The following is a 14,155-nucleotide window of genomic DNA, read 5'->3' on the forward strand; positions in this document are numbered from 1 at the left end:
GCTGTGTGCTTAGGGTCACTGTCCTGTTAGAAAGTGAACATTCTGCCCAGTTCTGAATGCTCTGGACTGTGTTTTCATTAAGGCTATCTCTATATTTTGCTGCACTGAGCGTTCCTTCTGTCCCTCAGTCCCTGCCGCTGAAAAACAGCCCCACAGCATGAGGCTGCTACCAGCACACTTTACTTTTGGGATGGTACTGTGCAAATCATAAGCAGAGCTGGTTTCCTTCAAACATGATGCTTAGAATTGAGGTTCATCAGACCAGAGAATCGTGTTTCTCAGAGTCTGAGGGTCCTTTAGGTGCTTTTTTGCAAAATCTAAGTGTGGTTTCATGCATCTTCACTGATTAGAGGATAGGGCAGGGATTTCCAACCCTGCTCCTGGAGAGCTACCGTCCTGCAGACTTCAGTTCCAGCCCTGCTCCAAGACACCTGTCTGTAATTATCAAGTAGCCCTGAACACCTAGGCTGGTTCAGGTGTGTTTGATTGGGGTTGGAGCTGAAATCTGCAGGACAGTAGCTCTCCAGGAGCAGGGTTGAAGACCCCTGGGATAGGGTGACCAAACGTGCCATTTTTCCAGGACACGTCCTGGCCATGATTTCTATATTGTTTTGGCTTTGTTTGCGCTGCGCAGACCAATTGTTGTATGACAACGTACCGTGAGAGCTCTAGAGAGCAGACGGCTTCTTGTGCTTCTGAATCACTCTCACGGTACTCTGATGTCATACACTGGACGGTATGCTCAGTGCTGCTTCAAGTCCACTAACATGTACACGTATTTGCATTGCTTTGACCGTTCTCTGTAGCTCCCACCTTCTCATGCACAATGACTGGTCGATTACGTACAATGTCTGCATGTTATTGGTCAAACGACCATTTCCTTCATTAAGTATGAAAACAGGAAACCAAAACCTGGATATTTTAGGCAATACAGAAATCCTGCCCAGGACGTGTGCTAGGAAAATGGCACGTTTTGTCCCCCTATGAGAGGACTGAGTTTGTCCACAATGCCATAAAGATTTAGTAAATATCCTACGCATAGTTTTATAAATGAGACCTAGGTTTCTCCTGTCTCCACATATGATCATGGAGCTCAATTAGAGAGACCATCAGGATCTTGGTCTCCACACTAACCAAAGCCCTTCTCCATCAGTTGCTCAGTTTGGCCAGGAGGCCAGGAAGTGTCCTGGTTGTTTCAAACTTCTTCCATTAAGGGTAACAGAGACTTGCTTCTGTGACCCTTCAGTACAGCAGAATGTTTTTCTGAACTCTTCTCCAGATGTTTGGCTTGATGCAAACCTGTTTCTGAGCTCTACAGGCAGTTTTTTTGACCTCAGGGCTTGGTTTTTGCTCCGATATGCATTTTCAGCTGTTAAACCTTTTAATAAGATGTGTGTGCCTTTCCAAACCATACCTATTAACCATAGACTGTATAAAAACAGCTATTAACAAGTGGCGCTGCGACCTGCCGCTGCCACAGAGAGCGCCAGCCCCTGCAGGGAATGACTGAAAGAGCCTGCAGTCTCAACACGGTCAGTGTCAGCGCGCCCCCTGGAGGAGACAGACAGCAGCTCATCTCTATGCACTCGATTACTCTTCCTGCTGCTGAATAGCTGGACAATTGATTGTTCAGCGCTGATGCAACACTATCATATGGTTTAAAAATAGTTTAATAATACACATTTAGTCATATATCTAATATATTTAACCGATATATACAACTATTTTTGTAAACTCGTGTATATAAATTTATAAAACGAACTTTCATTCAAATAAATAAACATTTATGGGGGGACTTTTATTATGAAATACCTGATGAAATCTTTCAACCGGAAGAGCCTGTCACCGGCACACGCGTTTCTCAGCTCCACCGGTGAGATTTAATATGAATTTGTATTATATTACTGAGCTTCCGTCATCTATTATTACTGACATTTTATAAAGATAGTTTTACTTTTAATACCGACCTATTGCATGTTCTGAAGTGTTTCGATTAATCTTTGAAATGGATAAGACAGCTCATTCTCAGCGGCTCATTCAAAGCGGACGTCATTTTAACTAAAGGCTGAATAACTGATCCTAAACATAACAGTTTTGACATATTCGTTATTTGTCTCATAAGCCTGTAATTACATGATTCGCACAGAAGCAGCAGCCATCATGGGAGATCAGCAGAGTCCTGAAGAGAAGTTCAAGCTCATCACCAGGAACCTTCAGGTGAGAAACAGCAGGGCAGGATATTAAGAGATTCCCAAATTCCCTGCAACACCTCAAAAACCTATTTAACATTTGAAGTATGCATGCTATTGTTCTGAAAATCTTCATTTAAAATGATTTAGTCATTATTTTTGCATGCACCATACACTGAGGTGTGTGTTCTGTCAGTTTCAGTTGAGTGTTTCTGCCACGGTTGTGTTCTCAGGAGGTTCTTGGTGAAGAGAGGTTGAAGGAAATCCTGAAGGAGAGGGAACTGAAGGTCTACTGGGGAACAGCAACCACAGGCAAACCCCATGTGGCCTACTTTGTCCCCATGTCAAAGATCGCTGACTTCCTAAAGGCGGGCTGTGAGGTTTGTCTGTCTGTGGTGTTCTGTATTGCTTCTGAATTCATATTTTAATGTTTGGACAGTGGATCAGTGCATTGGTGTGTAAAACTATTAATGCTTCTGTTCTGTAGGTGACCATCCTCTTTGCTGATCTCCATGCCTATCTGGACAACATGAAGGCTCCCTGGGAGCTGCTGGAGCTCAGGGTGCAGTATTATGAGCAGGTCATTAAGGCCATGTTGGAGAGCATTGGAGTTCCCCTTGACAAACTCAAATTTGTTAAAGGCACAGACTATCAGCTCAGCAGGTAGCTACTCTTGTTTATTTAAACGCTGTAGCTATGGATTTCAGACAATTACAAAGGATGATGATTGACCAAGAGCATGGTTTTTAGGAAGTGTTCGTCATTCTTCTGGGAAACAGATTGTATTAGATATTAGATTAGATATTTTTATTTGAGATTTTACTATGGATATAAAGATGTTTGCAGTTGTTGTTGTTGTTGTTGAAGAAGGCAGCTGTTTGTGTGGTTGATCTATTATAGAGAGTACACTCTGGATGTTTACCGACTGTCATCCATGGTCACTGAACACGATGCCAAGAAAGCAGGTGCTGAGGTGGTCAAACAGGTTGAGCATCCTCTTCTGAGTGGCCTGCTGTATCCTGGACTGCAGGTATGCAGGTCATCTTCTGCTAATATTTTCCTCATATTTGTGGTCTTCTAGAGGGGTCTGCATGTATTTGTTTTAATTAATAATGTGAACATTTTCAAAACATGCTTATTTTTCCTTATTGGTGCAAATGCCAGTATACAACCCATTAAAAAAATGCTGTTTGTAATATATTTCTACACTTTTTACAATTTATTTATTTGGAAAGAAATTAGGCCTAATACTTTCATTTAGCAAGGGCACTTTGACTTGATCAAATGTGACAGTAAAGACATTTACATAATTTGAAAAAGATTTTCTGTAACTTTTTTTCTTTGTAACTTAATATTCTTCCACAAAAAAACATGTTTCCAACATGATGATTATGTGAAATGTTACATGAGCCACAAATCAGCATATTATAATGATAAAGTGTCATGTTAAAATAGAAAAGTTATTTTAAATTGTAGTAATATATCACTATATTACTGTTTCTGCTGTATTTTTAATATAGTAAGACAAAAACTGCTGATTTAAAAAAAAATTCATTACAAGTGGATGATATTTTGGTGTTCTGTTCTATATTTAATTTGCTAGTTTGCTGCTTGTTCCAGACACTGTGACAGTGTTTTTTTTATTATCAGGCACTGGATGAGGAGTACTTAAAAGTAGATGCTCAGTTTGGAGGTGTGGACCAAAGGAAGATCTTCACATTAGCAGAGAAGGTACTTTTTTTTTTGTTTTAATACATATTTCTTATTCCATATGACAGTTTTAAACTTAATGTGCCACTATGCAGTACTCTGAAGAAGGTACAATAAATGCTTCTGATTTAATTTTGATTTAATACTTTTTTCTTCTTTTGCATCTTTTGCTTTAGTTTGCCAGTTTTGATTTAGTTTGAGAGTTACTCTGAAGAAGGTACAATAAATGCTTCTTTTAAAATTTAAAGCTGGTATTTCCTAGTACTCATACACCAAAGCGAAATATATAAATAAGTCTTAAAACAAATCTTTCTTGATGCATCGGATATGTCTGGCAAGTTGGGTTGTGATGCTGAGGAAATTTTCCCAGCAGTTAATCGACGTGTGACAACACCGTTATCACCAGAAGATGGAGTTTGCTGGTGTTTTTTCTCCTTTCCTTCACTTTTAAATAGCTAACATGCACATTTTAGCGTCAGTTAGCAATTAGCGTCAGTTCGGCGTCAGTTGCTTGAATGGACAACAACAAAATGGTACAACAACTCACTTATATTAAAAATAGAACTTTTGGTAACAAACAGAATAAAAAAATACACTATGCTATATAATTATAAATAAAATAAGTCATATAAAATAAATAAGTTGCGTATTTTATTTTATTTATTTATATATATATATATATATATATATATATATATATATATATATATATATATATATATATAAAATAAATAAATAATAAAACAGAACATTTATTAGGAAAAGCGATAAGAAAGCTTGGAGGCACGGCATACACACTGATGCAGAATATATGTGACCCTGGACCACAAAAACCAGTCTTAAGTCGCTGGGGAATAATTGTAGCCAAAAATCATTAGGATATTAAGTTAAGATCATATTCCATGTCAAAACGTAGTTTGTGATTAGTAATATGCATTGCTACGGACTTAATTTAGACAACTTTAAAGGCTATTTTCTCAATATTTAGATTTTTTTTTTTTACACACTCAGATTCCAGATTTTCAAATAGTTGTATCTCGGCCAAATATTGTCCTCCTAACAAACCATACATCAATGGAAAGCTTATTTATTCACCTTCCAGATGATGTATAAATCTCAATTTTGAAAAATTGACCCATGTGACTGGTTTTGGGGTCCAGGGTCACATATAAATTGACTGGTTTTTTGGTACAGTGAAAATCAGCAAACACTGTGGAACCAAATAAATAAGAAATGAATGTTAAAAAAAAAAATCAGCAAAATCACATTAGATAAATGATGAAAGTCAACATAGCCGTTTCAAAATACAAAATATTGCCAAACAGGTGCTTTTGATTTTTGTTTTGAAAGTAAATCTTAATCTTTAATTGTAGTGTCTGTTCTCTAACTGAACTATATGATTTTTATTACTATTAAAAAAAAAAAAATCAGACCACTGCTGTGCTGATCATGTGATGTTTGCTTTAGTTTGCCAGTAGGAAATAAAAAAATAAAAAATCAGCAAGCCTACTGTCAAGGAGTGGACAGAATAATGTGTGAATCAAGCTTTCTCCCATGATATCATGCTGATTTGATGACTGTGTGCTGATCCCAGTGAGTGTGTGTGTGGGTGTGTTTGCTGGATACATTAAGTTTCTTAAACTTTTTTTTCTCTTATTTTTCAGTATCTGCCCTCTCTCGGGTACACCAAACGTATTCACATGATGAACCCAATGGTGCCTGGACTGACGGGGGGCAAGATGAGCTCCTCTGAGGAGGTACTGTATCATCTTCACCTTCAAAGATTTCAAGAAAGCTGTAAGATAAAGATTTACAATCACATTATGTAATCAAAAGAATCCTATTGGTTTGACGGGATGGGATAGAGGCTTGAAATGAAATCCTCTCGTGAGATTATGTGGCTTCTTATCACAGAATGAGGCAGAAAATATATTTTATACTGTAAAAAGAGGCTTTATTAGTTAGCAATGGATTAAAAATGTACATAACTATTATGAAAATACCCAAGATGGCTTGAAGAACACACATAAACTATACATTGGCTCAGCCGAGTGTTTGTCTTCAAGTTTCATCATTCAAAATGTTTCTATCATTTAATTCAGTCACAGCAATAGCTGAATGTTTTTTCCATGTAAGGGATTTGCTGAAGTATCATTATTTCTATTACTTCTGTTTTATTTTTGTTTGTTTTTGGTTATTTGTGGTTCAGTATTTATGTGTGTTTAATTAAATGTGTTTTGGCCAATCCATAAAAATTCTTCTCTCCAAAGAAATTCAGAGTAGACATATGATAATCCATGTTTTTCTACAGTGTACTGGAGTTGTAATGAAAGTATACTGGATATATATTTTTTATGTATATGTGTGTGTGCGTATATATATATATATATATATATATCATGTAAATAATTTGATGTGCTATGTCAACAAAACCGAACTGAAAACCGTGGTTAAAGGTGTGTGTGACTGAGTGCAGACCTACCAACCTTTGGAAAATATTATTTTACATTAAATCTTGAATTTTGCACATTGTGCAATTATGATTTTGACATTTGAGCTTAATGTAATAATGTAGCTATCTAGGAATATATGAACCTCCACCCCACAAACCCTGTGTCCCGTCCCGTCACACTAATGGTACTCAAAAATTTTCCAAGGTTGGCAGATCTGTGCTGTTATATTCTAGGTGTCGGGATTAATATTGCTAAGATTCATCATTCTCAAACTTTCATATCTGTTACAGGAATCCAAGATTGACCTGCTGGATAAGAATCAAGAGGTGAAGAAGAAGTTAAAGAAAGCCTTCTGTGAGCCTGGAAATGTGGAGAATAATGGAGTTTTGTCCTTTGTTAAACATGTGCTTTTCCCTTTGCACTCAGGTGAGCTCAGGCAAATTAGGCAAATTCGGGAATGTGAACATCTAGTTAAGTGCTTAATGTTGTGTTATGTTTTCAGAGTTTATTATTAAAAGAGATCCAAAGTGGGGAGGCGACAAAGTCTACACAGACTATGAGGAAGTGGAGAGGGACTTTGCTGCAGAGGTATCTAAATAATACTTATATTTACATAATGTACGAATGACATATGTTTACATAAATTGAGTTGAGCGTCATATGTTGACCCGTCATTGCTTACCTGCAGCAAATCCATCCTGGTGACCTGAAGGCTTCAGTAGAGTTGGCTCTTAACAAACTGTTGGACCCCATCAGGAAGAAGTTTGAGACCCCAGAGTTGAAGAAACTGACAGCATCAGCTTACCCAGAGCCCTCTAAAAACAGTGAGTGAAAATACACAATGCCTACAAACATTTTGCTCAGGGTGACATCAGGAAGAAGTTTGAGACCCCGTTTCAAGAGTTTTAGAGAAAGGAGGAACTTGCACATCCATTTACACACAGTTTAAATTGTCATTGCCTCACAGAAGGAGGAGCAAAGGGCAACCCTAAACAAACCTCAGATGAGGAGGAGGTCATCCCATCCAGATTGGACATCAGAGTGGGCAAAGTCATCAGTGTAGAAAAGGTAGAGAAAGCCAACAATACTTTTACGGTTTTACTAGTAAGTGGTTGTTTAAATAACTTTTATGACCTACTTTTATGACCCTTTTTTGACCTATTAGCATCCAGATGCAGACTCACTATATTTAGAGAAGATTGATGTTGGCGAGGAACAGCCACGGACTGTAGTGAGTGGACTGGTGGCCTACCTCTCACAGGAGCAGCTTCAGGACCGTCTTGTTGTGTTGCTATGCAACCTTAAGCCCCAGAAGATGAGGGGGATTGAATCCCAAGCCATGCTGCTCTGTGCTTCAATGTCAGTAGGACTGATAAACCCTATTTCAACCATTCCATTCAATCAGCTAAGATCTTCTTATAGTAAAAATCATCTTGATTTTTTATTTTTCTAAATGTGATGGCCTTCAGTGAGGAAGAGCCCAGGAAAGTGGAGCCTTTGGATCCACCGGAAGGATCAGCACCAGGAGACCGTGTTTATGTAGAAGGGTATGAATCAGGCAAAGCAGATGATGAATTGAAACCAAAGAAAAAGGTGTTTGAGAAGTTGCAGGTATGTGAGTTTTATATTTTTGTACTTAAACATTCATATTGGTGTCTCATTCTTGGTTGTATAATTATTTGTCTGATCTATGCAGGTGGATCTGAAGATCTCAGACGAGTTTGTTGCACAATGGAAAGAGCAAAATCTGATGACCAAACTTGGACAGATCACTTGTAAAACACTGAAGGGTGGAAATATTTGCTAGTTGTCTTCACAATTTCTCTCAAAATCTTCAAAGCTAGAGTTTCCATGACAGGCCAGTATCCCTGTGACATGTACACAGTGTCAGGCATTGCTCATCATTGCCATCCAAAACTGTTAACTGACTCTAATGGAGAAGCAAATGGCTTATAATGACATTTTTTAAATGCATCTGTCCCATTCAGCCATATCAACCTGTGAATAATCTAATAGCACATGATTACTGCAGCAGAATAAATATGGGTATCGTCTGTGCTATACATTGCATGTATTGCCGTCCAGGATGTTTTACACAAAGTACTGCAGTAAATATTGCAATGCTCATTTGTTTGAATGACAAATGAAGACTTTTACAGGAGTTCATCTGTTATCCTCAAACTCAGGTCCTCCTGTTGTGCCATGTCTGGAAATAAGTCATTGCTTACAATGATCAATGAATGAAACTATTTAACCATGGGAAACGGTTTGTGGAAACTGTTTAGACATATATATACACAATAAACTGTTACGGATACATATTTTATGATTAGTTAGCTTCACAGAAAAAAAAAAACAAAAAAAACATGAAATTTCATGTTATATAACATTCAGAACTCATTTGATGTTAACCAAATTCATTGAAATGAACAATGATTCATAACCATTTCCCATATGTCTTATTGGATATAATGATGGAAATGTCTCTGAAAGTACCTTTACAGCTTGATCTGCCGAAAAGAAATATTGAGGTATATGAAACTGACAATAAAGGTTTGGGGGTCTATTTTCAAACTTCACCATATGAGCAATTAAATGTAATGCTTGATTTAAGATTATGGAAATTATAATTCACTTATGTATTGTGTTGTACTAATATATATATATATATATATATATATATATATATATATATATATATATATATATATATATATATATATGAAGTGGTGTAGTAGCTTTACCAAATAACATGAAGAGGATTTCCATCCATCATAAACAAAATATATTTTGTTTTTTTTGGGGGGCTTATGTATGATGTTATGTCTGTATGGCTGTCAGTGATGTTGAAAAGTACCAGGAATGTAAAAAAAAAAAAAAAAAAAAAAAAAAAAAAGTTAAATCTATAAATATCTTTAATGCATATTTATTTTTTAAACAGTGTAGTAATTCTCTTCACTCCTACCTTGAAGTAAATAGCTATTACAGTATTTGTGTATGTATACTTTTACATCAGTTTTAGAAGGAACAGCGGTAATAATCTTACCTGTTTGCTGGTTTGAAAATAAATGCAGCATTTAGCGTAGAAAGTGCTTTTTATCTAATGAAAAGTAAATATGTAAATGTTTTGTGTGTATATGTTTCAGCCATGGTCAGCATACTACAACATTCATAAAGGTAACAGATGGTTCTGTACATGTATACATATTTGCTGAAAGCAAATTCTGAAAGTTGACTGCAGTAGCACTAAAACTTTAAAAACTGTTAGTAGAATCAGCTTCTTTCATTAAAAGCTAGTAATCAATCTATGTGCTTGGACATATTTGGATATGTCAATAAAATTATAACAGGTTTTGACTTTTTTACGCCAAGCAGTGATTACTACCACTAGTGACCACTAGATGTCAGTTCAATCTTGCAGTCGTTAGCTTTTTTAAGTCCACAACAAAGTAAAAGTGACTTTTCCCAGAGCAGACAAACTCATGTAGAAAAATACTTGAAAGCTGTAATAAAGCTATTGTATAAAACAGATTGGGAAAAAGCTTTTTGCATACATTTGAAGGCCATTTCTCCAGGCTAAGGCTTTTAAGTGTCCATGGTATTTTTAAGTATCCGTGAATCCTTGAACAAGATCCATCTTGGGCTTTCATCACTTGCTTTGTCCTCTTGTCTTTGCCATACTGTGACTAAACTGTCCAATCAAAACTCAACTCATGTGTCCTGACTCTTCAACATGCAGTCTCTGTACTTCCTGAAAAATTAATATAATCATCATTTACATGGTTTCATCTTTATTTAATGCACAAACTAAAATAACCTGTGAACGCTTCCTTACTTGCTTGCTTCTGGTTTCCTGATGATTGTGCTCACTGACCAGCAGGATGCACTTGATCACTTTGCCCATTAACATCAACCTTAATTATTTGTTTATTTGTCAAGATCTCAGTCTTATCTGGTGTTGCATTATCTGTCTTGTTGGGAGGAATTGTTCCATGCACTGGTTTCTTAGCAACAGGTGGCGGCACCTTAATTGACTTTTTTGTCCCATTTGTAACCATTGTCTTGGCTTGGTTGGAAATCTGCATTATCTCAGCTGCAAGACTTGGTTTGAGGCTTGCTTGGATCTCGGGAGAAGTGGGTGTTTCAATGACAATTTTCTTTGTGCTTTTGGAGAAGATAAAGCTGGCTGTAGATGCAGGGGACTTATGCAAGTCACAGCCATCTGGTGTTTTAGGGGATGGTACAGGTGGACTAGTACCACTAGTTGAGGTTAAGCGTAGATTAAGCATTGCAGGTACTCCACTAGAGGACATTGCAGCCGTCTTCATACGTATGGCCTCTTGAAGACGCATGGATGGGACTGAGGTTGGAGCAGGAGTTGACTTAGCAGGTGAGTTAGACTTCAAGGTCAAGGATTTGCGAATAGGCTTTTGTGGAGTTGCTTGACTAGTAATACTGTGATTCTCATTTGTTGTGGACTCAGTACTTGGTTTGCAATCAATGGTAGCTTGGTCTTCATCTACAGTCACAGACCTTAGTCGCACCATCTGAAGTAAGGAAGGTGTGACGAGGGGAATGTTGGCATCCTCCTTTGGGATAGGTGTGCTTTTGTGATGACACAGCAGTTCTTTGCTCCGGTTGTCTTTGTTTATGAGGCTCAGGTGCCTTCGGAAGTTAACAGTGGATTGTTCTTCCACTGGAAGAGGAGGTGCAAGTGGCACGTTAGTGGAATCTGCTTCGGTATCAAGTGATGTTTGCTCTGAATCTTGTGCTGGCATTTCCTCCCCTTGTACAAGTTCATCTGATAAAAGAGAGGACATTTTAAGAGGGGCTACAGTTGTGTTTTCCATGCCATCTTCATCCACAGAGCCATGTGACACATTGTTACAAGGCTTATCTTGTTGCCTGTCCTCCATATCATTTTGTACAGTTCTTGTTGGCAGAATGGTAAGTATTTCGGATTCTTGGTCTGAACGGCTGGCCATATCTGAGGCATTAGATGACCTCAATTCTATATTGTCTGGCTGTTCACATGATTTGTCATGGCACTTGACAGATATCTCTGAAAGGGGTTTGTGGATAAACGAGGGAGGTGGTGGTGGGAAGTTAAGTTCATCTTGTTCCTCAAAAATCAAGTCAGTTGACTCTTCCTCTGGTGGAGGTGGTGGAGGCCAAGAAGACTCCAGGAGAGTCACCTGTTCTTCTGTTTCTTGTTTCTGTTCATCTTCATCAGATGGTGGTATAGACACTGAGGAGCCTGACATCTTTTTAGTAGGCGGTGGTAGAGGGTGGTGTTCTGGAGGTGGAGAAGGAGGAGGAGAAATGCCAACGGCCTCAGGTACTTCTATACAGAGAGTTTGCAATTGTTTGTGATTGAGAATGTCCTTATCAATGCAGTTTCCTTTGTTCTCCTCACTGGTTTCATCATTCTTTAGGGTGCATGTTGTGCTCACAATTTCAGGATTTGGTTTGACTTCACAATTTGTTTGTGACAGCATACTTTGATCAACTTTGATAGTTGGTACCTTCTTTGTAGGGAGTATTTGGCTTCCTTTTTCCTTTTGATCCTCTACAGTTCTCTGATCTTGTGTATGAATGTTCTGGTTGATCTCCTCAAGGAATTTTGTTCTTTCTAGTTCATTTAACTCATTGTGTAAAGTTGAGCTTTCATTTTGCCTCAAATCTGGAGGGTCTACTATCATTTGTTCATGCACTTGTGGTGACATGGACTCATTTTGTTCTTTTACAGCTTCTTTGTTCTCCAGTTGGGTCCCTGACTTTACTTTTTCTGTTGTCAGCATCTCTGGGATAATTTGTTCAGTGATTTGTATTGAATTTGTGTTTTGATTTTTTTGTTTTTGAAGCTGATGTAACCTATGAGGGTTTGGACCTGGTCCACATAATAGTTCAAGTGTGCGTTTATTATGAATCCAGGTTTCAGGGGGTGGGGGAGATGGGGCTTTTACCTTGGGTGGAGGGGGAATGTTGAACAGTTCCCTTAGGGCAATAGTTGGGTGTGTTGGTGTCACCTTGTTTTTCACTGTTGTAACAGGTGGAAAGCACTTTAATGGCTCTGATGGGGTGGTGTTGGTTTTAATGTCATGAAGTGCCTTGTCTGATGTGACTGAAGATAGAGATGTCATTGATGAAGAGACTGAATTCACTGGTGAGGTCCGTACACCCGTTCTCTCAGGCTTTGAAGTCTTTACTCTTCTCTTTCCAGGTGAGGAGGGACTGACCTCTGTAGGGGAATGCGTAGGTGTCCCACTTTGGCTTGAGTATCCACTCGAAGGAGACAAAGTCCTATCAAATTTGTTCTCACCAGATTCTTCTCCAGTTTTCTTTGGTGATGAGTTACCTGATCTGACATGACTTCCAGTAAAAGCTTGATCAGGACTAAGCGGGCTGGATTTCACAGTTGACTGGAAATCTCTTGATGAGTTGAGCATTGAAGAATGGACAGAACCCTTCTCATTACTGATGGACTGATGGTCTTTTGCACTGCTAAGATCTCTACCAGTTTGCCCATTGTTTGGTGACATATGTTTGAGATCTTTTATGTCTACCAGTTCCCTTGATCTCCACTTAAGTTTTTCATGGTGCAGGGAATAGGATCTCTGAGGTGGTGCTGGGGGTAATTTTGTCTTCATTACAGAGAGATTACGAGAGAACGAATTCCTGTTTCTGACATTTTCCCCTGCTATACCAATCTCCCTGTGGTCCAGTCTGTGATTTGTACTGTTACTGTTAGAGCTTTTACAACTACTTGAGCTTGTAACATTTATGTCCTTTGGGATTACATTTGAAACTTCTTTGGTGCTGTCAGCATCAAATGTTTGTAGACACTTTGCTTTTGAAGAGATTGTGGAGGAGTTGGAGACAATAGTCTCAGATGATTGTGAATGGCTCCTGCTTGGGATAGGGGTAGTTAGATCTTGATTTGTGCCACCTCCAGATCGTGAAGAAGCTGGACTAGCTGATGCTAAACTACTCTTGCTAACTGTATTTGAACTGCGCTGGCTTTGATCATGATTAATTTCAATTATGTCTATTGCAGCAGGCAGAATTGCGTTTGGAATAATCTTAGATAAATAAGTTGCCTGTGGTGAAATAGACATAACGGGACCTTGAGGCTCATGCAGGAAAGAGGAAGTGGTGATCCCTGGCACAGCAAGAGACTTTGGTCTCTTTGTAGGGCACGCTCCTATCCCAAGCTTTCGGTTTAACTCATCTTGGTAGACAGAATGCATGTGGTTTATTAGAAACTCCTCATCTCTTGATGTCTGAAGTACCTCAATGTTCTGCAGGTGTACACGAGCTCCTTCGTGATTTACTGAGGGGAGCTCTCCATCAATTGTTGGGATGACAACTCTGCCAGGGGAATCAACTTTACAATCATGTTCTCCATTTGGACGCTGCTGCAATATAGTTCCTCTTGTCATTTCTCAGTAGAAGTAAAACAATGTAATGTTATTATTATTAATGTTTGTGTAATCTCATATATTGATTAAAGGTGCCATTTTAAGGTATAAATATACAGTGGGTACAGAAAGTATTCAGACCCCCTTAAATGTTTCACTCTTTGTTATATTGCAGCCATTTGCTAAAATCATTAAGTTATTTTTTTCCTCATTAATGTACACACAGCACCCCATATTGACAGAAAAACACAGAATTGTTGACATTTTTGCAGATTTATTAAAAAAGAAAAACTGAAATATCACATGGTCCTAAGTATTCAGACCCTTTGCTGTGACACTCATATATTTAACTCAGGTGCTGTCCATTTCTTCTGATCATCCA

At 38.2% G+C, this 14,155-nt stretch overlaps 2 protein-coding genes across 5 annotated transcripts in view; one reads left to right on the forward strand and one right to left on the reverse strand.

Annotated features, from left to right (window-relative positions):
• The first annotated feature begins 1,741 nt into the window (after positions 1-1,741).
• LOC109065176 (tyrosine--tRNA ligase, cytoplasmic) lies at positions 1,742-8,931 on the forward strand. The gene is made up of 14 exons (XM_042776826.1): positions 1,742-1,873; positions 2,147-2,217; positions 2,423-2,569; positions 2,677-2,852; positions 3,090-3,219; positions 3,840-3,920; positions 5,564-5,656; positions 6,643-6,778; positions 6,855-6,940; positions 7,041-7,176; positions 7,320-7,420; positions 7,518-7,711; positions 7,822-7,963; positions 8,049-8,931. Exons 1-14 carry the CDS (start codon positions 1,804-1,806, stop codon positions 8,157-8,159), a joined length of 1,674 nt encoding a protein of 557 aa, XP_042632760.1. The 5' UTR covers positions 1,742-1,803; the 3' UTR covers positions 8,160-8,931.
• A 325-nt stretch (positions 8,932-9,256) lies between these two features.
• Positions 9,257-14,155, reverse strand: part of LOC109065200 (uncharacterized protein KIAA1522 homolog) — a 42,571-nt gene continuing 37,672 nt past the window's right edge. For all 4 annotated transcript variants that reach the window (XM_042776823.1, XM_042776822.1, XM_042776824.1 and 1 more), the window contains 2 exons: positions 10,188-13,796; positions 9,257-10,103 (listed from right to left, as the gene is read on the reverse strand). In XM_042776823.1, the coding sequence (XP_042632757.1) occupies positions 10,219-13,796 (3,578 nt within the window). In that variant the 3' untranslated portion in view covers positions 9,257-10,103; positions 10,188-10,218. The remainder of the gene's footprint in view (positions 10,104-10,187; positions 13,797-14,155) is intronic.

This window comes from Cyprinus carpio, chromosome A19 (genome assembly GCF_018340385.1).
Source record: "Cyprinus carpio isolate SPL01 chromosome A19, ASM1834038v1, whole genome shotgun sequence".
In the NCBI taxonomy this organism is placed as follows: domain Eukaryota; kingdom Metazoa; phylum Chordata; class Actinopteri; order Cypriniformes; family Cyprinidae; genus Cyprinus; species Cyprinus carpio.

What these genes read in the sequence shown, in the direction of transcription:
- LOC109065176 (XM_042776826.1), top strand. Translation starts at nt 1,804, where the DNA reads ATGAAATACCTGATGAAATCTTTCAACCGGAAGAGCCTGTCACCGGCA. An exon ending in TGCTGTATCCTGGACTGCAG is followed by an intron (nt 3,220 to 3,839) that starts GTATGCAGGTCA and finishes TTTTATTATCAG; the next exon opens with GCACTGGATGAGGAGTACTT. An exon ending in TCTTCACATTAGCAGAGAAG is followed by an intron (nt 3,921 to 5,563) that starts GTACTTTTTTTT and finishes CTTATTTTTCAG; the next exon opens with TATCTGCCCTCTCTCGGGTA.